A 25,955-nucleotide genomic window follows, 5' to 3' on the forward strand; every position below is an offset into this window, starting at 1 on the left:
AACCAGTCGGGGGTCATCTGGGTATAACCGAGCATTGTCATGTCCATTGTGTATGGCGGCCTCCACCCATGGCTCTTGTTTGTCACGCCATTCAAAGCCTAAGAGAAAGGAAACTTTTAGAATAACAGTCTGATTATGATTGAGCTCGTATTATACAATGCTTTCGATAATTGTAACTACAGAAGAGCGAGCTGCCAGCCCGATGATCAAGGCGATCTTTTCCGTGATTCATTTATCTAATCTTAGGTTATGTTGCTTCTAAGCTCAGGATCTTAAGCGGCTTGAACAAGCGAAAGCTCTCATGGGCCAATTAACCGAATTAGCTACAAATTTTAATAACTTAATCTCGGTGGCCTGACAGAAAATGAAAGACACTTCTTAAAGCTTTTCCTAACTAACCTTCCATTGCTATTAATATTGTTTTTCCAGCGTTGTAGTTATTTGGACGGAATATTGTGAAACATTTCCCAAAGACCGCCCGTCATCTAGACCCTTTGTGAAAGGACCAACCACATAGAAGACCATGTCTCAGAGCAATTTTAGGTTGTCTTCTCCAAGTGGTGTCACTGTATTTCTTCTCCAAACTTTTCCATCTGGTTACATGTGTTATTGTATTGATACATTTAGAGGTCATTTAATTGGGGTACGTGATACAATGAAACCTTTCGAAAAGACCGCCACAGGTTATGAAGATGGCTACTGATGACGGATATCACTCCCAATGCTGCTATTAACTTCACTACAGCCTCAAAACAGCTACATTACACATCACAGGGACAAGTGACGTATAATGTAGTTGCCCAAAGTTTGGTAGGCGAGTGCGGGGTGGAGCCAAGACCCTCTGCATGTCCTACATAGTACTAGAAACCCGGACATACAGCGGGTCCCGGCTCAACCCCGCACTTTGCTCACCTTATACCGATGAGCAACAACCAAGCGTCAGTGTTGTGGAGCTGGCTGGCGGGTCCTGGCTCAACCCCGGGCAGCTGCTGACTCCTCGCCGCCGGTCCGCGGATAGGTGCAACATGCCCCACGAACTGTACTGGTCCGCGGATCGGAAGTTGGGGACCCTTGCCCTAGAGAACTACTTTTTATGCACTTTTGGGTGGGGGGTTTCAGAGAGGTTTTATTGTATAAGAAGCTAAGGCTTAGGTTAGGTTCACATCTACGTGCAATGACCATTTGGGGAATCTGCCCCCCATTCTTCTTGAAAAATGTGGAGAGAAAAGCCCTGCTTTTTTGGGCAAAAACCCAATGGAAACCATTATAGCCTATGGCGTCTATGGGTTTCTGCGGCCCGCTTTTTAATCTGATTGGGTTTCCGTTTTTCAAGTTCCAAGCAGAACCTACGAACAGAAGACGCAACGTGGGGGTGAACCTAGCTTTGGCTGCTCATATATCAAACAGTCTGCTGTGACCCCAGATAAGGATATCTTTTGCTATGTGTTATAGAGTCCTGAGGACCTCTTTAAAGAGGACCTTTCTCCACCTCCACCAACTCTTTTCATCTTTCCATAAGTGCTGCTGATTCTGAAACCGTTGGAAATTTTTTGTCCTCCACCATTCCTGAGCCATCATTTTTGTTAGTTTTATCAGGATTATGCTCTTTACTGTCAGGTGGGCGGTCCCTGACTATCTCCTCAAGCCCAGGACTGCCCTTCTGACAGTAGAGAGATTATCATATTGGATGTTGAACCTAACATCACCAACTTCTTGAAGCCTTCACCAATTTCTTGCTTCAATGACCTTAAGTCTTGGGACTTGTCCTGAGTTTTGCCCCGGATTTACGGCCCAATACACGAATAAACACCCTGACAAAGGACACCTTCACGTAAATGGAACCTTAGTCTCAGAATGAGGAAGCATCCTCTGTCAGTGGGATGTGTTGACGTCACCCTACTATATAGAGGGTCATGCTATGCGGTATACTTTTAGTACAATAAGATCCAATGGGCGATGTATGTCACTATATACATGTACCGTGTCGGAGCCTTGTTTTGGAGGGAAGCTTATTGCAGGAATTCTTCCTGACGTGTTCTGCAGATGAAAGTCTCAGCAATGTGCACGGAGCCTAAGTCCTTGGTTTTTGGTGGACTTCCAAGCCTACACTTCATCTCCGTCTATCCTTAGAATACTTTCACAAATACTTTTGCATTCTTTGAGCAGTTATTTGGATAAAAAGCTTAGTTCCCATTCTTAATTATAGCGCAGCACAATGCAGCAGATTAATAGCAGGGCCCTGGATTTTCAGGCTGTTTTCATTTCACTTCCTGGACTCCAACAGTAGAAATAATTCTTCATTGTTCGTTTCTCTTCCACTGGACTTGCCTATGTGTTTTCATTGGCTCTATTTTGGGAAGTCCACCTGAAGTGTAATGGAATTTATTTTATTTTGAGTCTTTTAAGGTTGTTTTATGCTCCTGTATTTTTTTAATCTTTGAGACCTCAAGTAGACGAGGTGTGTAATAAAATGGTGTCGCCATCATTTGGAAAATCAGAATTGTATTTTCGCTAACAATGTTGGTCCAGGTCCCAAATATTACAAGAAAAAAACCTGGAAACTCCATTAAGCAACTATATCAGGTGATATTTGACGCCCTTTCCAAGAGCAGGATCTGATAGAGGGAGAGAAGCTGAGCGTTGCGGTACAATTTATAGGATATTTTATAGGATTTGGAGTAGAAAATCCTAATGGGATTCCATAGAATAGGTCATGGGTATGGGATATGGCGAGGTTCGACACCCGGACCGGGGAGCAGAATCTTCTAATTGGAATAGGAATGGACCTGTAGCCCCATCCACTGCCTAGTGGTGGTGTCAGGGAATGACAATGCAGCTCTGATTATTTGAAAATGAGTGGTGCTACTCATTCGCTAGCACCTTTTGGCACCCAGAGACTGGCAAAACAGCTGATCTGTGCGGGGATAGGGTATCAGACCTTGACCGATCACATACGGATGAAGAAAAATTGAAAACCCCTTTAAGGCTGAAGCCCCACTTTGCGGAAACTCGATTCTTTTTGTTGCAGATATTGTAGCGTTTTTTTTCTTTTTTTTTTTTTTGAGCCAAAGCCAAGGATGGCTACAAAAGAAATGGGGACTATATAGAAAGCTCTAACCCTTCTTCCTATTGCTCAATCCACTCCTGTCTTTGGCTCAAAAAACTGCAGCAAAAAAAACTGCATTTTCGCAACGTGGGGCTTCAGCCTTAGCCTAAGACATGCACTTTTTAAACTGGTAGGATTTGTAGCAGGATTTCAGGGTAAAACGCTGAGTATATCCTGCCTGGACCCCTAGAAGAGACAGTAAGAGTCCTGATACCCCGGCCCACACACAGTGATTGGCAACCTTCTCTGTACTTACATTAAGGCTAAGGCCCCACGTTGCGGAAACGCAGCTTCTATTGTTGCAGATTTACTTGCATTTTTTTGAGCCAAAGCCAGGAGTGGATTGAGCAGAAGGCAAAAGTATAAGAACGTCCGATATATTTCCTATTCCCTCTGTAGTCATTCTTAGTTTTGGCTCAAAAAAAAAACGCAGCAAAATCTGCAACCAAAGAAGCTGCGTTTCCGCAACGTGAGGCCTCAGCCTATAGAGGAATACGTGTCAGTCATCTTGTGTGGGTAGAGTATTCAGTACTCTCTTTCCTAGGAGTCCTGGCTTGATTTTCTCAGCTTTTTGCTCTGAAATCCTGCTACAAATCCTATAAAAGGTTGTGGAGTCCATTGGGGCACATCAGACTCATCTCTAGGTAGGTATAAAGGTTTATTTTTTTAAATGTGGATATGGACCGATAAGGACCTGTGGATGGTTTAGGCTGAAGCTTCACGATGCGGAAACGCAGCTTTTTGTGTTGCAGATTTAGTTGCATTTTTTGGAGCCAAAGCCAGGAGCGGATTGAGCAGAAAGCAAAAGTATAAGAACGTCCTATATATTTCCTATTCCCTCTGTAGCCGTTCTTAGCTTTGGCTCAAAAAAAAAAAAAAAACGCAGCAAAATCTGCAACCAAAGAAGCAGCTTTTTGTGTTGCAGTTTTTGTTGAGGTTTTTTGAGCCAAAGTCGAGAATGGCTACAAAAAGAATGGGAAATATAAAGGAAGCTTCTTCTACTTCTCCCTTCTGCTCATTCCTCTCCTGGCTTTGGCTCCAAAAACTGCAAAAAAAATCTGCCACAAAAAAAGCTGCGTTTCCGCAACATGGTGGCCTCAACCAAATTACTTTCGATGACATATAGATTGAATAAGTCATCCGTATAAAAAATTTGATTTGAGGTTGGAAAACTCCTTTAAGGATCATCCCGTCCCTTGCACGCGACCATGTTCTAGATCAGTATCCAGATTCACTCATTCCCGGGCAAACTCAGGACAAATCCTATTCCTGTCTGGTTTTGGAGCCTCCATTTATCGATGGGATCCGTGTCCCACCCGTGCACTGGTTGTGCCGTTCACTCACAGCCATCGGCCCGCACAAAGTTGTGTGCAAAGGTCCTTATAGCCGGTAGAGGGAAGGGTTAATATAGCATTACCCAGACAATCGAAAAAAAGTCATAGATTTTTATGGCGCTGTACTTGCCTGTCATGTTGTCTCCCACTCATTACATAATGTATTGACCTCCATTGGACACCATCCAAGAATTGCCAGTGTCACGTTGTCCACGTCAGGTCCGGATGGGCTACCATGTCATGCACGCACACTGTGCAGTTTGTTTTAGCTCACTGACTTATGGTTCACTGAAACATTTTGTATCAGGCGACTTTTCTGGATTTTTGCGTAACTTGGAACATTTTGTTCAGATAGGCTATGAATAATAATACATTTTGGCAAGAAGCTGCGGTGACTGCTGCTATATTATCCTGTGTATTTTCCCCACACTGAGATCGAAGCCGTCACTCGCTTACTGGATGACCTTTGTTTAGAAGTACGTGGGAACATTACTGGGACACTTTGCATACTAGAAACAGTTTATCTCCCCCCCTCTGCTGCAGAATCACTTGACATCGGGGAAGAGTAACCAGTAAATGTGAGCGAGATTCTGACACGGATATAACATGAAACCCAAATCTGCTTTTTATTCATCTTTCGAGATAACGTTGCCCAAAGTATACAGAACTGGAAAGTATAGGTTTGTGTATATTTGTATGTGCGCTATAGATGGCCCCGCGCCATCCAAAATTCTGGCAATGGTTATTAGTCATTTTTATAGTTGGAAGCGCAGCTCTGCAGCACAAACTGTTACTGTAAGTGAAATACTGTTTCGACTGCGATACTAGAACATTCTTGAGTGTATATATATATATATATATATATATATATATATATATATATATATATGTAACTTAGTAACCCTTTCAACCATTAAAATTGTTGAGAAAGAATTGTATATTGGTAAAGGGATTTTCAGGAATTTGATACACAGACTTGTATCTTGTGGGAACCAGTGGGAAATGAGATTCCATCGGATTCCATTGGATTCCATTGGATTAGACTGAGGGCTCCTCAGGGGAGGGGACAAAAGTAAAGGATTGTCTTTGTAGAGTCCTATAGAATTCATCAGAAACAATATTACAGGTTATGGGTTTTAGATTTTGGGTAGACAAGTTGATCCAGGGTTTTGTACTGATTGGGAGTGGGAAGGAATTTTTTTCCCTGACATGGGGCAACTGGCATCAGCCTTTTGGGGATTTTTCCGCCTTCCTCTGGATCAATAGTCAATACTGGTAAGGTCGGGGTTACATTTGTATCGGAGTCTCCAATATAAAACTTTATTTTTCACTACTTTCAGTTACTGAACACTAGACCCCCGATAGACCCCATTACAGTCAGTGGGCTCCATAGGTAACTGCTGGACTTGAGCAAAGGAGAGTCCGACGCATAAATCGAGGGCATTGAGTCTCAGGAACGTAGAAACTTAAAGGGGTTTTCCATTCAAACCGGTGAAACCCACTACTGTTGGGGGAAGTATAAAATAGAAATGGATGCTACTCTAGGCTCAAACTTACGCTTGGGTTTCTGTTGTTTGGGTCCACTTAGAAAACCGAAAAAATGGAGACCCAATCCGCATAAAGCCGCAGACCCCATACACTATAATGGAGTCCATCCAGTTTCCATCCAAAAGTACAGAGAGAAAGGTTCTGTGTGCATTTTTCAAGTGGATTCCAGGACGGAATCCCCCAAACGAAATCCAAGTAGTGACGTGAACCCTTATACTTATCACTGGTCTCACTTGTAACATGTGTGACCCCGCAAAGATGGAATGTCACACGTCAGATGTGCAAAGTGTAGATTTTTATTGCGTAGAGCTCTACACTTTGCACATCTGACGTGTGACATTCCATCTTTGCTGAAATTTTGGGTTGGGACCCTACGATCACACCTATTCATCATCTCCATCTTTGTATCCCTCTACTACGTGTGACCCCGGTGACACCTGAGCGGATCACAGGGGGTAGGTAAATGTAACTTCTTTTTTATTTTACCGTTGTTTTTCTACTTGACCCTGACAACCCAGATTATCCTGATTAAGGCCGGGGCTCCATGTTGCGAAAACCGCTCTGTTTTACAATACCTGCAAAGTGGATGGAATTCTGGGTATTCCCATCCTCTCGTTGCAAAAAAATATCTGGAATTTGCATCTGAAATGTTTTCTCTCTTTCAGTGACATTCTTTGGTATCTTTATCTTTTTAGGGATGGTTTATATTGTTGTAGATCTTGACTATAAATTGGTAATGGTGTTGGAAGCGAGATAAGGTGTAATAATAAACTTGTAGTTTGCCAAAGGCTAATGAATTGTGCACAGTACAGATAATAAATGGGCATGACTGTGCGCAGACAAAAGACATTGGGGGCAGGAAACGTCCATTCATATTGGAGGGTCGGGTGGGACTTCCAGCGTTGGACTGTGTACTTCTAAACAAACCGTTTCAGCAAAGCTTCCTGTCGTAACATAATCGGCTAATAAAATTTTATGATGGTCGGAGAAAATAAAACATATGTAATGGTGGGAAGTCTATGTTCTCCAAAACATGTCCTTATTGAATGTCCACATGCTTCATCTGTTAGTCTCCTTAGGAGTACAAGTAAAGGACCTTAAGGCTGGGGCCCCACATTGTGGAAACGCAGATTTTTTTTGTTGCAGATTTTGTTGCGATTTTTTGAGCCAAAGCCAAGGAGTGGATTGAGCAGAAGGGGGAAATATAAGAACTTCCTATATATCCTCCATTCCTTTTGTCGCCATTCTTGGCTTTGGCTCCAAAAAAAAAAAGCAACAAAAAAAGCTGCGTTTCCGCAACGTGGAGCCTTAGCCTAAAGGGGTTGTCTAGGAAAACAAAAAGTTATTTGGTGGTTGCCCATATAAAAATAAATATAACCAACACAGAAGAAGTCTGTCATATCGGAACAAACCTAGAAATAGAGGTGGGGGAAGGGGTGGAACATTGGAATCGGAACATTGGGAGAATATTACAGATGTAACCAAGTTTAAGGCTGGGCTCACACCAGCGCCTCATTTCCATTAAGGGATTCCTTCCTCGAATCTTCTTGAAAAATGCAGAAACCCGGTAGACCCCATTATAGTCTATAGTCTTTTCTACGGGTAAGCGTATTGAGTTTCCATTTTGCGGGTTCCCAAACAGACCTGAAGAAGACTCATACATCACAGCAGTGCACCCAGAGCAGGGGAAGAGAGCACTGAAGTTGCCCGAGCTCCTGCAGCCTACAAAATCAGGACGCTTTAGAAGTGGGTCAGGCTTTGCAGCTGAATCTGGAGAAACGGGGAGGCGGCATGTGAGAACCCTGCCATAGCGGATGGAACTTGATACAACACGGTGTCTCAGTAGTTTGCACTGGTGCTTTGCTAGTGCTGGAGTCCTGGGTTCAGATCCCGTTAGGAGCAACATCTGTAAAGAGTTTATATGTTCTCCCCTTGTTTACATGAATTTCCTCCCATTCTACAAGGACATACTGATAGGGAAATAAATGTACATTGTGTTCCCTATATAGCGATCAGTACTTAAAATAAAAATCTTTATTTAGTCCTTTTTTACAGCATGTGGCTTTAAGCAAGCAGCAGTTTGCATTGACATATGGGCATTTCGTGACTGGTACCATTTTATTTTTGCAGCCCCTTAAATCCTGACATGATATAGTTGAAGAATTTTCCCTGCGATTAATCAAATGCCATAAAGATTGTATTCATTCTAAACTGTGCAAGAAATGGGAAAGCAGTGCTCAGGGCCGGCTGATAAGGCTTATCTGCTTGTTATGTGTGTGCTGAAATTAGGAGTAATGTGGCCGGAATTGGTGGGTATAACGTCCAGGGGCGGCCGGCGATATCATGAGAGGCCGCACGAACTCTGGTGGCGATAAGGGATTAGAGTGTGAAGTAGTCAGTATATATCATGGCTACGTGGGACTGTCGTTTCCTACCAGGAGACTTTCCTCTTTCAACATGAATGAAATTTATGAGTTTCCGTGTTTCATGGCGGTTCACGGAGAGTTACTGTACAGTCGGCTTTGCTGGCTACTATATAGTGAGCTGTAACCATATAGTGAAACATGGTTTTTTCTAATCCGATTATATTTTTCTATTTTCTATACATGGTTATGGGATCGTCCATCTTGGCCAAGCTGCTAATAACAGCATTTAGAGATATGCTTTACAGCAGCCACATGGACCATCTGGAGAGCACTCATTGAGAGCTATGGGAGATTTCTAAGCATGCTCTGTTGGGTGCAGAGGTCATCGTGCAGGGTGGGGGGTAGACAACCCCTTCTATGGGCTCACATGAGTAGCATTGCTTTATGTAATTAGACAATAGGGAACCCTTGAGAAAATCAATCCCCCCCCACACAATATAATCCCCTCAGTCCCAGCATTCAGCTTGTATCAAGAAAGAGAAAAAATATAATGAGCTCACCCCTGGGAACCTTGGCCTCTACGTGAGCACAATCCTCTGCTACAACAGAAGTGAAGCGTGAACCAAGAGATTCGGACGGCAAAGTTATAGGCTGAAGCCCCCGCGTTGTGGAACCTCATCGGAAAAACTGCGTCTTAGGCGGAGGCCACACATTACAGAAAAATTGCTTTTTTGTTGCAGATTTTGAGCCAAAGCCAAGAATAGAGTAAATATAGAGTAAGATTCTTATTCCTTTTCCTTCTGCTCAATGAACTCCTGACTTTGGCTCAAAAAACTGCAACAAAATCTGCAACAAAAAAAGCTGCGTTTCCACAACGTGGGAAAGTGAATTTGTTTGTATCTCATCCCATCCGTGCATTACAAAAAAAAAAAAAAAAAACGCTCTGGAAAAGCCGGGTTTTCAAAAACACAGTATAGCCGGGGCCCCACGTTGCGGAATCGCAGCTTTTTTTGTTGCAGATTTTGCTGCGGTTTTATGATCCAAAGCCAAGATTGGCTACAAATGGGAAGGGAAATCTATAGGAAGTTCTTATACTTCTTGCTTCGGTTCAATCCACTTCTGGCTTTGGCTCAAAAAACTGCAACAAAAAAAAAAAAATGCACAAGTGTTTTCCCTATAGGTATAATAAGTGCAGAAAATCCGCAGAGAAAAATGCAGCGTTTCGCCATACTGGCTTTGCTAAGTTGCAAGACCCGCAGTTGTGAAAGTGGAGAGATATTGGTGTCGATCGTAACGGCACCGATATCTCCAGTGCTGGGGCACATCCCGGGACAGTGCGCTGAATTCAGCATAAATAATACCGCATATCTATGGACATGAAAGGTGCTTTTTCAGTTTTGTGTGTGTTATGCACACTATGTCATAGTGATGGTGGTGCTGGAGCAAAGACCTAACAGCGCCCCCAGTAAGCAGTGGCTGATTCCAGTAATGGTGAAAGTGCTGATTGTGCCCCCCTTGATGACCTAGGCAGTCCCCTATCGGCTTGCGACCCCCAGGCACTGCTGCTGCACCTCTGTGCCCACTATACAGGGCATGGAGCTAACTGAGGACACCAAGCCTAACTCATTGCACTGTATAGTAAATAACCAAGATGCAATCCCAAACCGCTGATCCGTGCAGGTGCCGGGTTTTGGCCCCTGACCCTACTGATGAGATATTGGATAAGTGATCTAGAGATCATGGACAAGCCCTTGAAGTCACGTGTCACGCCCCGTGGCTCCCCAGCTGTGGCCGGACATGTATGTATGGTCGCATGCACAGGGCCGCTGAGTTTGTTGCGATCACGCGGCGCGCTTGTGCTTGTTTATGTCAGATCTGTTCATCTAAATGATTTCATTACGGGGAATCCTGATAAGTGTCACAGGGTTTCATCAACATCTTTCCGGACAGAAAACATCAAAGCCGTTCTTTCAGTCATTGTGCTTATCCGCAATGCCGCCTTCCCACTTATAAACAACAAAAACTCGAGCATGGTTCATGTTCATCTAAACAGATGAAGCTGGCAGGACTCCGTGTACTACTCGGCTAATGAAATCACTCATCAATCTCTGCGAAGGTTGTGGCTGCCACATCCTCCCATTATCCCGACCATTACTGGCCCAGCTACTGAGACACATCTACATGGAGATGTTGGAGATAAGGAGGCCATATGGGATTACAAAGAGGGGTATACTGTCTGCAAACAGCACCACTTTCGTGCACAGGCTGTGTCTGGTATTGCAGCTCAGTCTCATTCACTTAAAGGGGATAAATAATGGATTGGCTCTCCTATCTGTGCCTGTCCCAGGTGTCGGACCCTCATGGATGTTCAGTGCATGACCTATCCTAACAATAGTCAACTATAACTGACATGCTACGATTTCCAAAAATGCAACTTTTTTGGAAATTGCAGCATTTCCACTGTGCATATTGTTCTGCAATGCTCAGATTTGGACATTTGAGGTGTAAAAAAACCACTATGTCTCCATAGACCTCCTTAAGTGTCATATCATAGCACTGTACAAATTGTTCAGAGCAATGGCACAGTCGTGTGCATAGAATGGGGCTAACGCCATGTTCAGATGACCCAGTTTCTCAACCATGTGGAGTCCGTGATCTGTGTAATTTTGGGATGCGTTCTACTCAATTTTCACTTTGTAACACAATGTCTAATGGAATAAGTCATTCTAGGACTTGGAACTATGAAGCATATGAAAGAACGCTAGCTCTCCATAGACTTCTATATATGCCATGTCATGACTGTACAGCTCGACCATGAAGCCGTATACACTTGTGTGCATAGACTTCACGATCCATTGTGGGCTGGGACCAGATGACTTGACCATGTTGTCCATGATCCGTGATAATATAGGACATGTTCTGTTTTTCGTGAACCTCTCCCACCCCTAAGGACAATGGACCCATGAAAGAAAAAACTCACAAGAGTTGCAAATCACCCATGAAAATGTATTCATGGCTGAGAATTTCATGGGAAGTTCGCTAGATTTTTTGCGGTCGAGAATTTTGCACGGTTGTATTACTATAGCCTATTACTATTTGTACGCTGCGCTATGGACTAGGTTGGTGTTATATAGATTAGACCGTACATATTATACTGTAGATACTTTGATGGTAAACATTGTCTATAGCAGATATTGGGTTCAGCCAAAGGTCTCCTTTGTTGAACAGGTGAAGAAAAACACTGGGGACAAAAGGTGAAGTCGTTAAAAAAGTGCCGGGGGTGTAATATTCCTGCTGACTGATACAGGAGGAGATACAAGGACTCTGGCGCTCAGTCAAAACCATTGAAAATCCGTTTGAAACCACCAATGTTTAGATACGGCAGGAGGTGATGAGTATGCTCTCTGCTTCTAGTAGTGAGGACGTATAGTAACAATAATGTATTGTGGTCGGGTTATCTTCTCATACATGTAGTGTCCTCCTGATAACCAGCCATGATGTCCTTATTGTGGTCAGGTTATCTTCTCATACATGGAGTGTCCTCCTGATAACCAGCCATGATGTCCTTATTGTGGTCAGGTTATCTTCTCATACATGTAGTTCCCTCCTGATAACCAGCCATGATGTCCTTATTGTGGTCAGGTTATCTTCTCATACATGTAGTGTCCTCCTGATAACCAGCCATGATGTCCTTATTGTGGTCAGGTTATCTTCTCATACATGTAGTGTCCTCCTGATAACCAGCCATGATGTCCTTATTGTGGTCAGGTTATCTTCTCATACATGTAGTGTCCTCCTGATAACCAGCCATGATGTCCTTATTGTGGTCGGGTTATCTTCTCATACATGTAGTTCCCTCCTGATAACCAGCCATGATGTCCTTATTGTGGTCGGGTTATCTTCTCATACATGTAGTGTTCTCCTGATAACCAGCCATGATGTCCTTATTGTGGTCGGGTTATCTTCTCATACATGTAGTTTCCTCCTGATAACCAGCCATGATGTCCTTATTGTGGTCAGGTTATCTTCTCATACATGGAGTGTCCTCCTGATAACCAGCCATGATGTCCTTATTGTGGTCGGGTTATCTTCTCATACATGTAGTGTTCCTCTGGTAACCTTTCCACAATACAGACGTCTTGGTTGGGTTTTTGACAAATCTCAAATCATAGACAGTTCCTGCATTCACGGTCGTGTTCATAGGGAACTGAAAGACAAGAGATGTCACCACTAAGAGGGTTAAAGAAAATCTTTATAATTCTGCATAATTTTTAATTATTTATATTTGCAAAAAATTCCAACTGCACCAGAATCAGTGGAGCGGCGCCTAATGAAGAATGCAAAGAGTTGGAGTTGTTGTTGTAGGGAAAGGTTGCCCATAAGGATCTTCACCAGTTGGCAATCCTCTCACATATACTGTAGTGTTCCTAATGCTAGAACCGGACCAATTTCCATTGTGTTGAGATGAATTTTCATGGCTACCTTAGGGTAGGGTCACACAGAGGAATCTGTCACGGGTTTGGGAGCAGATTCCAGCCCCGAATCTTTCGCCCATTGTTTTCAAAGGGAGGCCAAGATCGTAGCAGGATGCTTAAAAAATCAGCACCCTGTTCGATCTTGCCACGGATTCTGCAGCTCAGGAGTCCCTGCTAGTTAGACCTAAGCAATAGCGACAAACCGCAATGGACGGCCAATGCCCCGCACCACTATGTGAATCTAGCCTTAGAGCTGTATTCAGCATAGTTGCTATTATAAGTTGCTCCAGGGTGGGACATAATGTTTGCAATGGGGATCTTATGCAATTCCCAGATATATCAATTTAGGGTCAGCAAAGGTGAATGGGCACTCTAAATATTTTTAGCCCTTACAAGAGGATTTGCAAAAACTGAAACACAAGACAGGTTATCTGAAAGACTATGACTAAGGCATGTGGTCTTGTATCTTGCCAAGATTGTGCAAATCTAGCCGGGGAGCTGAGTGTTGTTTTCTTTGAGCTGTTCTTGCGTCTCGGTGTTGGCATGGTTCGGTATTTTATGTAATTGCACAAGTCTGAGGCATGGGAACAGTTGTCAGCTTTGAGCGTCGTCTTCATGTGTTTACTTCTAAGTACGCTCCAGTCTTGGGAGAATAAATATAGTCTGCATGTGTGACTTACAGATCATCTGAGAAATCTGCACATTTCCCATCACACAGTTTATGGTTTTGATATCCTGCCATAGCAGCACATGGAAAGATCAGCGGTCTTGGTGCGGGAGATTTCGAGGATGGTCAAGGTAGACAACTCAACCTTGGACGTAACCTTAAAGTAGAACTCAACCAAGTTATCCGCTCACATAGGAAACATTTTTGGCCTTGTTCCTAATGACATCACTTCCTGTTACCAGTTCATTGGACGTCCAATTACTTTACATGTCCATCCTCGTTACTGTCTACGTCCAAATTAATTTAGAGGCTTTTCCTGGAATTGAACTATTGATGACCTTTCTTAAAGGGACTCTATCAGCAAAATTATGCCCCCCCCCCATTTTAAAATAAAACCCTAAAAAAGAATATGCTAATATTATCTATCATGCACGGTGGGTCGGCCTTCAGTGTCCGACATCATCTTCAGCCACGCCTCCTCTTCCAGCGATGTCCTCGGGTCCCGTCTTCCTCCGGCGCTCTCAAACTGCCATTGCTAAAAAATGGCGCGGGTGCATGTGCAGTAGCAGTAGTAGTAGCAGCATGCTACTGCGCATGCACCCGTGCCATTTTTTATCAATGGCAGTTTGAGAGCGCCGGAGGAAGACGGGACTGGAGACGTTCTGGAAATGCAGATTTTTTTGTTACGGATTTTGCTGCAGTTTTTTCAGCCAAAGCCAAGAATGGTAGAGAAGGAATGGGACATATACACAAAGTTCTTACACTTCTCCCTTCTGCTCAATCCACTTCTAGTGGCTTTGGCTCAAAAAACTGCAGCAAAATCTGCAACAAAAAAAGCTGCAATGTGGAACCTCAGCCTTAATAACATAATATGTTTCCTGCTAACCCGAGGACTAAGAAGATACTCTGCTGCAGATTTTTCATGGATTTGCATTGCAAAGTATGAAAAACAAAGCGAACATTTGCTGCATATATCGACGTTTCATATGTGCACAATAGGTCAGTTTCCAATTTTTTGCAGCATGTAAATAAGACTTATTAATATCTCCTCCACCTCACCACAACTGTAATATACTGGGGAATTTACAACCACAGTGGTGGATTCATTGAAAAGGACCTCGATGTCTATCTCGAAGAGAATAATATTACAGGTTATGTACTCTAGATTTTAAGGACACGTTGATCCAGGGTTTTTATACTGACTGCTAGATTGGAGACAGGAAGGAATTTTTTCCCCTGAAATGGGACAGTTGGCATCAGCCTCATGGGTTTTTTTGCCTTCCCCTGGATCAACACTGTAGGGGATTGTAGGGTTATAGGTTGGACTTGAAACTGCTGGACCTGCTGGAGCAGTGCACTTATCCTCTCTATATAGTGTGCTATATCTACCTGCTGGAGCAGTGCACTTATCCTCTCTATATAGTGTGCGATATCTACCTGCTGGAGCAGTGCACTTATCCTCTCTATATACTGTGCTATATCTACCTGCTGGAGCAGTGCACTTATCCTCCTCTCTATATAGTGTGCTATATCTACCTGCTGGAGCAGTGCACTTATCCTCTCTATATATAGTGTGCTATATCTACCTGCTGGAGCAGTGCACTTATCCTCTCTCTATATAGTGTGCTATATCTACCTGCTGGAGCTGTGCACTTATCCTCTCTATATACTGTGCTATATCTACCTGCTGGAGCAGTGCACTTATCCTCCTCTCTATATATAGTGTGCTATATCTTCCTGCTGGAGCAGTGCACTTATCCTCTCTATATACTGTGCTATATCTACCTGCTGGAGCAGTGCACTTATCCTCTCTATATAGTGTGCTATATCTTCCTGCTGGAGCGGTGCACTTATCCTCTCTATATAGTGTGCTATATCTACCTGCTGGAGCGGTGCACTTATCCTCTCTATATAGTGTGCTATATCTACCTGCTGGAGCAGTGCACTTATCCTCTCTATATAGTGTGCGATATCTACCTGCTGGAGCAGTGCACTTATCCTCTCTATATAGTGTGCTATATCTACCTGCTGGAGCAGTGCACTTATCCTCCTCTCTATATATTGTGCTATATCTACCTGCTGGAGCAGTGCACTTATCCTCCTCTCTATATATTGTGCTATATCTACCTGCTGGAGCAGTGCACTTATCCTCCTCTCTATATATTGAACAATCTAAAATTGTCTCTCTATGTAATTTACTTTCATGTGGAAACCCCCACCCGATTCTCTATCACACTCTGAACTCCTCATATGTACAGTGTACACTACATACTTCTTGCAGTGCAACCTCTTGTCTCCTTCTGATCAGACTAAGTCTTGATTTTTAGATTTCACCCTGCTTTCTCACCCCACATGTTATACTACTAATCCTATGATGCTACAGCCAGTGCCATCTCTACCTGCTGGAAGAGCAATATATGTAATATATATTCTGCTGCAAATGGAGTTTAATATTTATTGATGGATTTCCATTGTTTGACTACAGTGCAAAAAGTATTAGCCCATCTGCTCCAGTAAGCCAAAAAGTTGTACAAAGAGGTCAACAATACTTTTGTTTTTTTTCCTACAGGATCGTCTCTTTTTCGTCATGGAGTACGTAAATGGTGGAGACCTGATGTTCCAGATCCAGCGTTCACGAAAATTCGATGAGCCACGATCACGATTTTATGCTGCAGAAGTAACCTCGGCTCTCATGTTCCTTCATCAGCATGGGGTCATATACAGGTATTCAGCCATTATCTGGGTTTCTTTTAAGTTTCCTTTTTGCTAACTGGAAGTGATAAGAAAAGATTAGAGGTGATTAGAGGTGATTATAGGTTATTGATCATTGATAGAGCAAAGGTGAAAAGAGAAATCGCAATGGATGAGAGATACATAAAAGGGAATTTACACATGACAATTACTGGTGTTCCTGCCTAATTTGCATTGGAGGAAAAAGTTACTAGTGAATTTGGCAAAGGTCAAAGTGTCATTGAATTATGACATATCCTGTGAAAAAGGGGAATTCGCCTATACTGTGGTTTTATATAGCACTACTGATTGATTTTAACTCTTGCGTCACAGCTATGGTCCACAAGCAAAAAATGTAATGCAACCATTTGCACTAAGCTGTAGATCAATAGTTAATATCAATAATAAGCCACAATATAGCCCAGGTCTTAAAGAAGACCACGATCCTGTAATAGACGCTTCTCCACTGATTCCAGTGCACTTGGAATTTTTTCTCTGGCCCCCACCATTCCCGAGTAATCGCTGTAGTTAGTTTTGGTGCATGATATGCTAACTAGACTCTCCAATGTCAAGTGGGAGGTGTCAGGCAGGAGTAGGTAAGGGGGTGTGACTTAGGGCTTTTACACGTTATATACCTCTCACTGGAGCACTGACTCACACCCCCTTGCCTTCTCCTGCAAGACAAAACCCATTTGACATTAGAGAGCCTACTTAATATACCAGCACCAAAATGAACAGCTCTGATTGCTCAGGAACGGTGGGGGCTAGAGAAAAAACTTCAAATTGACAAATGATGGTAGATTCACACTAGCAATCGGGCACTCTGACCCAGATTTATCCAAAAATTGGCGGACTTGCAGGACTTTTCTCTCCGACGATTTTGGTATAAAAATGGTGGAAACCAGGCAGAGACCTGGCGAACTCCATTATAGTCTATGGAGGTCCACTGATTTCCCACAAGCGGACCCAAAGGATGGAAACCCGAAGGCTAATGTGAACCTACCGTAATGGTAGAATCCCTTGCATACCCTGAATTGCACCATGTTGCTTCATGGCCTTTGCCCGGTGGTTTGCATTGACCAGAGATACATGTTGTTTCCTTCTGTTGCCTCATCTAGATGGCATGAAAGGTTTCCACACCTGAGCTGTTACTGTAAATCTTCAGGTGTTATTGGGGAAACAGTATGGAGTGTCCGGGCAGCTGAATGTGCGCTTGTTCCAGTTTGCTTGCTCAAGCACTTTAGGCTGTTTATCTTCTCTGAGTGTTGAGGTTTCGATAGCGCCTCCAGCCATCAGCAGCTGTGTGTGCCAATACTCTAATCCAAATACAGGTTTATGAAATGCCTGGCACAGAGTGGCCCACCAGTGACCCTGCCGAGATCAAGGCAATCTCTTCAGCTCTTTCCCTTGCGTCTTTAGCTTGTTGGCACTTCCTGAGTTTGTTTCGCTCGTCTCCAGAGTAAATGGGCAGCAGATGGGAGGCTTTCAAGTCCGTGCCCTTTCCTCCCATCACTCTTGAGTCATGTACAGGAAGAGGCTCCGATGTAGACAGGAGGGCTTGTTCCTCTTTACCATTACTGGATGGTTTGTCCCTACAAGACACTAATACAATGTTTCCTAAACGGAGGAAGTTGGGAGGTCCGCCATGGCTCATCTGCAAATTACCTAACATAAACAGAGCTAATTATACTTCAGGGGTGGACGGTGGATTATGTAATGCCGCACGCCATACCCAAACAGGCAAAACAGTTACGCCCTGTTATGAGAGATCAAAATAGAGGGGAAACATTGATAAGCGTCACCAGTCCAAAGTCAGGGGGTGAACAAGACAAGACCTTGGTCATCTTACAAAGGATACAAAAATTGATGGAAGTTCCTCACTGTGTTCGTACATGTCTTACGCTATTTTCGCCCATTGAGTGTTTTATTGACAGTTCCGTCATTGGATATCCATCAAAAATGTATCTGTTAGTGTCCGTTTTTGGTGGATCTAAGGTTTTCTTTTCCCCTTCGTCTTCGTTCTTCATTTTTAGTATACTCAGAGGAATGAAGAGGGAAAAACAGATTGCAAAACAGACACTTGGTTACCATCCATTGGTAATCCAGTTGTGTCCACTTTCCATAGACTACAATGTTAAAAAAAACTATATTGAAGACAGCTTGTTCATGGATTTGGCAACTATTGGATACAAATTTTCATCATGTCCATGGTATTTCCAGACAATGGCGATCAGTTAGCGATCAGTTAACGACCTCGATTCTTTTGGTTATAGATGGCGAATTTAGCGAGTAATGTTTACGGCTATGGGCTTACCATACACTTTAGAGATTTGGTGGCAGGTCTGGGAAGAAAATGGATCATCCATCATCACATCTTAGTAAACTCATAGATACCTTAGAGCATTAAAGGGGTTGTCCAGTATTTGCAGATAAATATTATTGTCTGTATAAGTTTCCAATCTCCTTTTTGTATCAGATCCTCATAGATGTCATGACTAAGTTCTGTGTCCCTTCTGCTTTGACTAGCTCTTCCCATGCCCATATGCCCTCCTATGAAGGCCAGGGGAGCACCAGGACCCCCACCCATTAAAAAAACTCTATGACAAATCCTACTTCCTCTTTAAATCGCTGATCTATTTAGATAGGTCTTCCTATAAAGATGAGACCGCTGACATTTTGTTTGCTACCTTTACCTAATTTGGTGACTCTGGCCTGGCCCCCGTCCTCTCCAGTGTCCCTTCGTGCCCTTTCTAGCTAATGAATAGAGTATGATTAGCTGGAACGCTCATATCCATCTGTCCTGGAAAGCAACGTGGGACATAAGTCAAAGCCCGAAAACGTGACTGTGATAGAATTGTTTTTAAGGCAGCCAAGCACTAATATTTTTGTTGTAGCTGCTTGGTTTGGCCGCGTCTCCGTCTGTGGCTTATCTGCCTTCTCTGTATCTAACATCTTATTCTAACCTACAGACGTGTTCCAGTTAATATTGTGCAGTAATATTGCAGTTTTATTCTGACATTTCCAGAAATTTTGACAATTTGGTCAATTTTGAAAATTCTAATCTGACTTTACATGAACGTATGGACTGTAGGATACCATTGCATCTTTGGGACAAACCTCGATATTTGCTGTTTTATTTACATTTTAATTTTATTGATTGTTTTTATTATTACAATTAGTATGAATAGGATTTTATTATTTTTTTATGTTTACCAATAGTAGGAATAAATATAATAAAAATAAATTACCGGTATATATTTATTTTTTATTATTAAAATAATATGAATATTATTTTATACATTTTTTTATTATTACAAATAGTATGAATAATTATAATATATTTATTAATATAATTATTATACATTATTTTTTATTAAAATAATGTGAATATTATTTATTACAAATAGTATGAATAATTATAATATATTTATTAATATAATTATATATTTCTTTTTTATTAAAATAATATGAATATTGTATAAAAAATTTATTATTATTACAAATAATATGAATAATTATAATATATTTATTAATATAATATATTTTTTATTATTAAAATAATGTGAATATTATTTATTACAAATACTGTGAATAATTTTAATAAAAATAAATAATATAAACATAATACATGATTAAAATATAAAAATAACTAGAAATAATAGGTAACATTACATTATTAATAACACTAAATAAAATATAAATTCTAATTCTATTATAAATAATAAATAATAAATATTTCCATATTTGCCATAAAAATCATGTAGGTTTATGCTACATAGTGTAAATTGTTGTTTTTTTTTTATCCTATTCGCAACAATGTTACATCTGGAGGTTTCTGTCATCAATGTTGCAATGAAGTAAATAAACATTACATGTGAACATACCCTAAGCATCTTGTTACAAGGACAGGGAGTCACGGTTGCCCATGAACATATTGGAGTTGGATTGGTTAATTTTTGAGGTTGGAGGCTGCAGCGGGTCATTAAGATTCTGTTAAAGTGGACTGTTATCTACAGTATATATATATATATATAGTGTCAGGGTCTGGGGTTGCTAGGTGGGGTGGCATAGACACACAAGTCCAGTTTCTTTTAGTCCAAAACAAAGGTAGCGCAGCAACAAAAGGAAACAATACAAAAATAAATCCCTGCCCGGCTAGGCACTAACTAAACATAGAATAGGTGACCTCCCCTAGAATAGCAGAAAAGCCAGTAGAATCATTCAGGACACAGCTCCCAAAATATGACCTCTCTGTTGCTGCTTGGAGCAACTTCTTAAGCCTCCTTGACGAGGAGACTCTCTGCAGCTGAGTCGCTGCCGGAACATCCCCAAGGTGTGGACTGGAGGGAGGTGGAATGACAGGTCCCACTACCAACCTACCTGCCATTCCTAAAAATCCAGCCCAATACTGAGCATTTACCAAAATGCTCAGCAGACGAAAGTTGTCTGCTGAGAACAAACATTCCTGGAGTTTTCTCATCTCACCCACCTTAGTAGTCTGGGCGCGATATACACCCCCTCCATTACCTGACCAGCCGTCGGCTTACAATATATATACACTATTGGATTTGGTTGCTCCCATTGGGGAAGTTTTGACAAGACATTGTTGAGATCCCCAAATCTTAAATGGATCTGGCTTTAATTTTTTTAAAGGAGTTGTCCCACAATGCACAGGGTGTGTCATACTTATTTTATGTTTTAACCATTTCGCCCCTTTCCCAAGCCATCCTGTAGCACCTGCACCATAAGTGCCCTGAACTCTATCTGATCCCTTCCTATGTAATTTGTTTTTAAGCATTTTATTCTCATTACTGTTTGGTTAACATTACAATGTGCCAATTTCTCTGTATAATTCTGGTCTTAGATGCCATGCTCCATTTGATCTCAATCAGCTCGTGTTTGTATTGTGAGCGCGTTCCTTGGCCGGCGCAGGTCATGAATAAGCCCATAGACAAGAAAGGTATTTTTAGTTACTACAGGACTGCGCACCTGTATGAACAGGTTGGGATATGGGAGGGCATCATTCCTGGTATACGGAGGATTTGTATGAAATTCGTGTTTGCTTTTCCCACTCTTGACTCAGGTATTCTTCTCAGTAAGGTCATGTCTAAGGAATCTCAAACTTGCATTGCAGTCTATATCCAAAACATTGCGAGTCCGCTACTAAGGAAGTCCCATTAGATATATTCTGATTCCATCGTCTACCCTTTGCCTACATACAACAGTAATAAGACATCCTTGGTGTATCAATGTATGTACCAACAGTTTACCTGTATATGACCCATAGAGTTTAACTGTAACACTATCGCCGGATATGACCCACACAACTTGTATAATGCATGCGTACATTAAATCACCCATATCATAACCTTATATAACTTATATACCCCGAACTTCCTTGAACACAACACTATACCCATATTCCGTACTCTGTCAGTGAGTGCCAGAAGGGAAATGTAAATCCCATCAATATTTGGGGTGACCATTGCTCTATGGAGGAGGAGTCCATGAAGTGCTGATCCGGCCCCCATAGATATAGCCCTGATCTCATCATCATCCAGTCTGTCTTGGATGACATGAAGAGACAGACGGATTGGAGCAAGCAACATCCACAGATCTGTGCTTAGTCCTCCAAGATGGCGGCGGGAACAACCTCCCTGCCCAGTTCTACCAAAAACTGTCTTCAACTACTGAGAACTGATGGAAGGCAAAGGGCAAAGGTCACCCCAAATATTGATACAATGTACATTTCTCTTTCATGTTGTTAATAGCCAGAAATAAAATCCAGGGTTCCATATTAATCCTTCTATTTCTTTCTAGCCTTCTTACTTATAGCACTTTGTTTGCAGCAAAACTATATGTTTACCCTGCATGAAATATATCTGTAATGTACATAGTGTCGCACCCAACAAAGCCGAATTATATCACTATCCTTTACATGTAGCATCCAAGTGCAACGTCACTTGAAAGGGAAAAAACCATCTCCTTGTTTGCTGAAACACATCCTGCTCCAAAGACATAATTTATGGTTCTTGAGTTGGCACAATGGAGTATCCTGAACTGGTCGGAGCATTTTGTTCAAAGTGTCTTACGTGATTACAAGTGCGCGTATTTCATGTAGTTGTATAACCGGATTTCGATGTTTGGGAATATTTGCTGTCTTCGTTCGCAATGTTAGCACTTACTATACATCGCCTTGAAAAAAAGCTTCGAGTTAATCATTGAGAAAATAACAGGGGCATCTGTAAAAAGGCGAACACTTGTAATGTATTGTATTGATGAAATTTCCCCACAATATGTATTTACTTGCTGATCAATGGCATTCCACCTGCCGAGATCCTCAAAGTGAAGCCTTGAATGGGTCTGCATTACCATTCCCTGCATAGCGTCACACCCCATGCGGTCCCACTGATAATGATTTAGTGCCGTATTGTACTTTATTATTATAGAGAAATACTCCTGTAAAATGAATGTGCTCCTTGTGGGCGGACCCTTCCTGTTCTGTAGAAATCACTTCTCTACATTTGTTTCATTAGGTAACATGCATATATAGGTAGATAGATATATAAAGTATCAAACTAGTCACAATAAGCTCCTCCTCCCCCCCTTCCCTGCACATTGATCTCAGCATAGTTCACAGACAGGGTTGAGTGATTGGGTTCGGGAAAGATCGGATCCCGATTGGCGATTGAGCAAATTTCATGATCGGGATCGGCTGGAAAATGAATGAAAATCGGATTTTGAAATCTCAAGATCGGCTCAACCCTACCGTATATATAATATACAACTAGGGTTGAGTGATCGGGATCGGGAAAGATCAGATCCTGATTGGCGATCGAGCAATTTTCACGATCGGGATCGGCTGGAAAATGATTGAAAATCGGATTTTGAAATCTCAAGATCCGCTCAACCCTACTGTATATATATATATATATATATATATATATATATATATATATATTATACAATTAGGGTTCAGCGATCGGGAAAGATCAGATCCTGATCGGCAATCGAGCAAATTTCACGATCGGGATCGGCTGGAAAATTATCAGAAATCGGATTTTAAAATCGATCCTGAAATCTGAAGATCAGCTCAACCCTAGTCACAGAGCATGCCCGCAACAATATTACATAGAAGTCAATGGGCATCTCTAGAACATAGCCCTATGGGTGCAGTAAAACTAAATGCGGTTAACAGCAGGCAAGATGGCCACCCCATAGTCCTGTACAGAAATCAGAGTAGAAGCAAATTGAATTTTAGATATTAGACTAGAATAAGAGTAGGCGGTAGTATATGGATTTTATTAGTAAAACAAAAAAATAGAAAATTTTCTGTAAAGGAAATCACCAGGGAAATGATTTCCAATTGTAGTTTTCATTCTGTTCATATTTTGGATGGTCAGAAGCTAAATTGTAGGTCTGTTGGGTTTTCCTATAACTCTACTTAAAGTCATAGACAATTGAAAGTTAAACATGTTTGTAAATGTACACAATGTTGCAGAGTTTTAGAGATTTTCTCCATCATAGTGGTGGCCTTGATAAGTTGACCACAAACGCTGGAACTTTCTATGCTCTGAATGTCAGCAATGATCGTGGCTGGGTTATCTTAGGAGGAAATCATGGCTTGGTTTCCAGACCATGGAAAGTTTCTGCCTTCATAGTCGTATCCATTGGCACCCGGGCAAGACAAAACATGTCACCACTAAGACGGTTAGAGAGAAAATTTCAAATTCTGCATCTTTATTTATATTTGCAAAAATGTTTAACTTTTAGTTGTCTGTAAATCTAAATAGGGTTCATATGTTGGAAAATCCCTTTAAGGAAAAAAAATTATAGTGTGAAACAATTTTCTAGTAAAGGTCCTTGCATAGCTGTTCGCCTGTTTTGAGATTTCCCAAGATCCAAACGCAGATGTGAACCAGGCCTTAGACTAAGGCTAAAGCCCCACGTTGCAGAAACGCAGCTTTTTTTGTTGCAAATTTTGTTGCTGCTTTTTGAGCCAAAACCAAGAGTGGATTGAGCAGAAGGGAGAAGTATAAGAACTTCCGATATATTTCCCATTCCTTTTGTAGCCATTCTTGGCTTTGGCTCAAAAAAACTCAGCAAATCTGCAACAAAAGAAACTGCGTTTCCGCAATGTGGGGCCCTAGCCTTAAACTAAGGCCCGGCTCACATCTGCGTTCGGTTCATTCTGTTTCCCCCTCTGCATTTTTCATGCGGAAACGATACAGGCTCCATTATAGTCTCACAGGTTTCCTGACAGTAACCACTTTTTTATGCAAAAAAAACACTTTTATCCCCAAGCGGACTTCCCGAACGGAAACCCATGCGCATACGTGAACCAGGCCTTAGATTGTTCTTTAGCTGGTCATCTCATGCCACTTATCTCAGGATATCTTGAAACATGAGAAAGGACAACTCTGCTCGTCCACACGGGGCGGATTATGGCGCTGAATCCACGTCATAATCTGCCCCTTCACAATGGAGGTCTATGTAGACCGCTAGCGCTCTTTTTCATTTTTCATTTATTTGGGCCTAATACAGAGTGGAGAGCCGCAACGAGATCCCATGCGCTGCACTGGCATCCCGTAGCGGCAGCTGCGACGCAATATGTCACGTGGAATCCCCGTGTGAACTAGACCTAAAGCAACTCCAACTATTTTTGTGAATGTTTCCCAACATTGAGCCAATGTTCCCTTGCCCATTAGTATAAATAAACCTGCGCTCCACTCTCCATCCATACAACACATGGCCATCCATTTTTCATTGGCTCTTTGTTTTCATTGCACACACAAGATATTTGATCAATGACCTCATCCCGTAAGGATAAGAACATGGTGACAAGAGATTGGCTCCATATGGGGTTGTCTTCTGTTGCATGGGACTTCTGGAGGCTCTTCTGGTTATTGGTTGTACATTTTTGTAGGATACATACAGACTACTTGTATCTAGTTTATGTTTTTGTTATTTTCATTCTTTGTATTGCCATATGCCCGATTCAAGGATAAGGAAGACATTGCAATATACTTATAACCCCTTTCCCTCAGTTCCTCGGACTACGGGGCCTCTTTACGAGTCTTGGCCTGGCGGCCCCTCTCGCCGGACATGTACACTATAGAGACTGATACCACATGGACCGGATGTATTGGTTGAAAAATAATTTGGAAGTGATGCGGAGCCTTAACTGATATATGAAAGCAAAATATTTAACTTAGATGAACCTCAGAACACACAAAACGCCGGAGGGAGAATGACATCACCAACAGCTTGTTGACATTTTTGTAGCATTCAACCATCAAGGCTTGATCTGACTCGAAGCCTACTAATGCCATTGGTTCCTTCTTTCATCTTGTATTTTTATCTAATAAATGATTTTACTTAAGCGGATTAAGAACACACAGAAGGTCCCTTTACATTCACAGTTCACTGACGATGGTACAAAGGCCACTTTATTATTAGGTCTCTTAATATATTGTTTTCTTTGCTCTTTTTTGCCATTGAAACTGTAAACGTGCAGGATAAAGTATCGTGTGGGATCGAGAGCGATAAGGAATTCATATGACCAGCATAAACCCCGAAGAGAAGATTGTATGGCCTCCACGGTGGGGAACGTGTTCTTAATGCACGTACTAGGCTTTACTCATTTACGTGTTGTATTCTAAGGTCTTCTTAGACTCCTAATATACATGATTTCTATCTTTACAGCCCCCTTACGTCTAGAACTCCTTA

General features: G+C 41.9%; 1 protein-coding gene across 1 annotated transcript in view; it reads left to right on the top strand.

The window, feature by feature from the left end:
* PRKCE (protein kinase C epsilon) overlaps positions 1-25,955 on the top strand; it is a 273,352-nt gene that overhangs the window by 220,090 nt on the left and 27,307 nt on the right. Inside the window, exon 11 of the mRNA XM_075267024.1 lies at positions 16,066-16,220. Coding sequence (XP_075123125.1) covers positions 16,066-16,220 — 155 coding nt within the window. The remainder of the gene's footprint in view (positions 1-16,065; positions 16,221-25,955) is intronic.

Source organism: Leptodactylus fuscus, chromosome 3 (assembly GCF_031893055.1).
Source record: "Leptodactylus fuscus isolate aLepFus1 chromosome 3, aLepFus1.hap2, whole genome shotgun sequence".
Lineage (NCBI taxonomy): Eukaryota > Metazoa > Chordata > Amphibia > Anura > Leptodactylidae > Leptodactylus > Leptodactylus fuscus.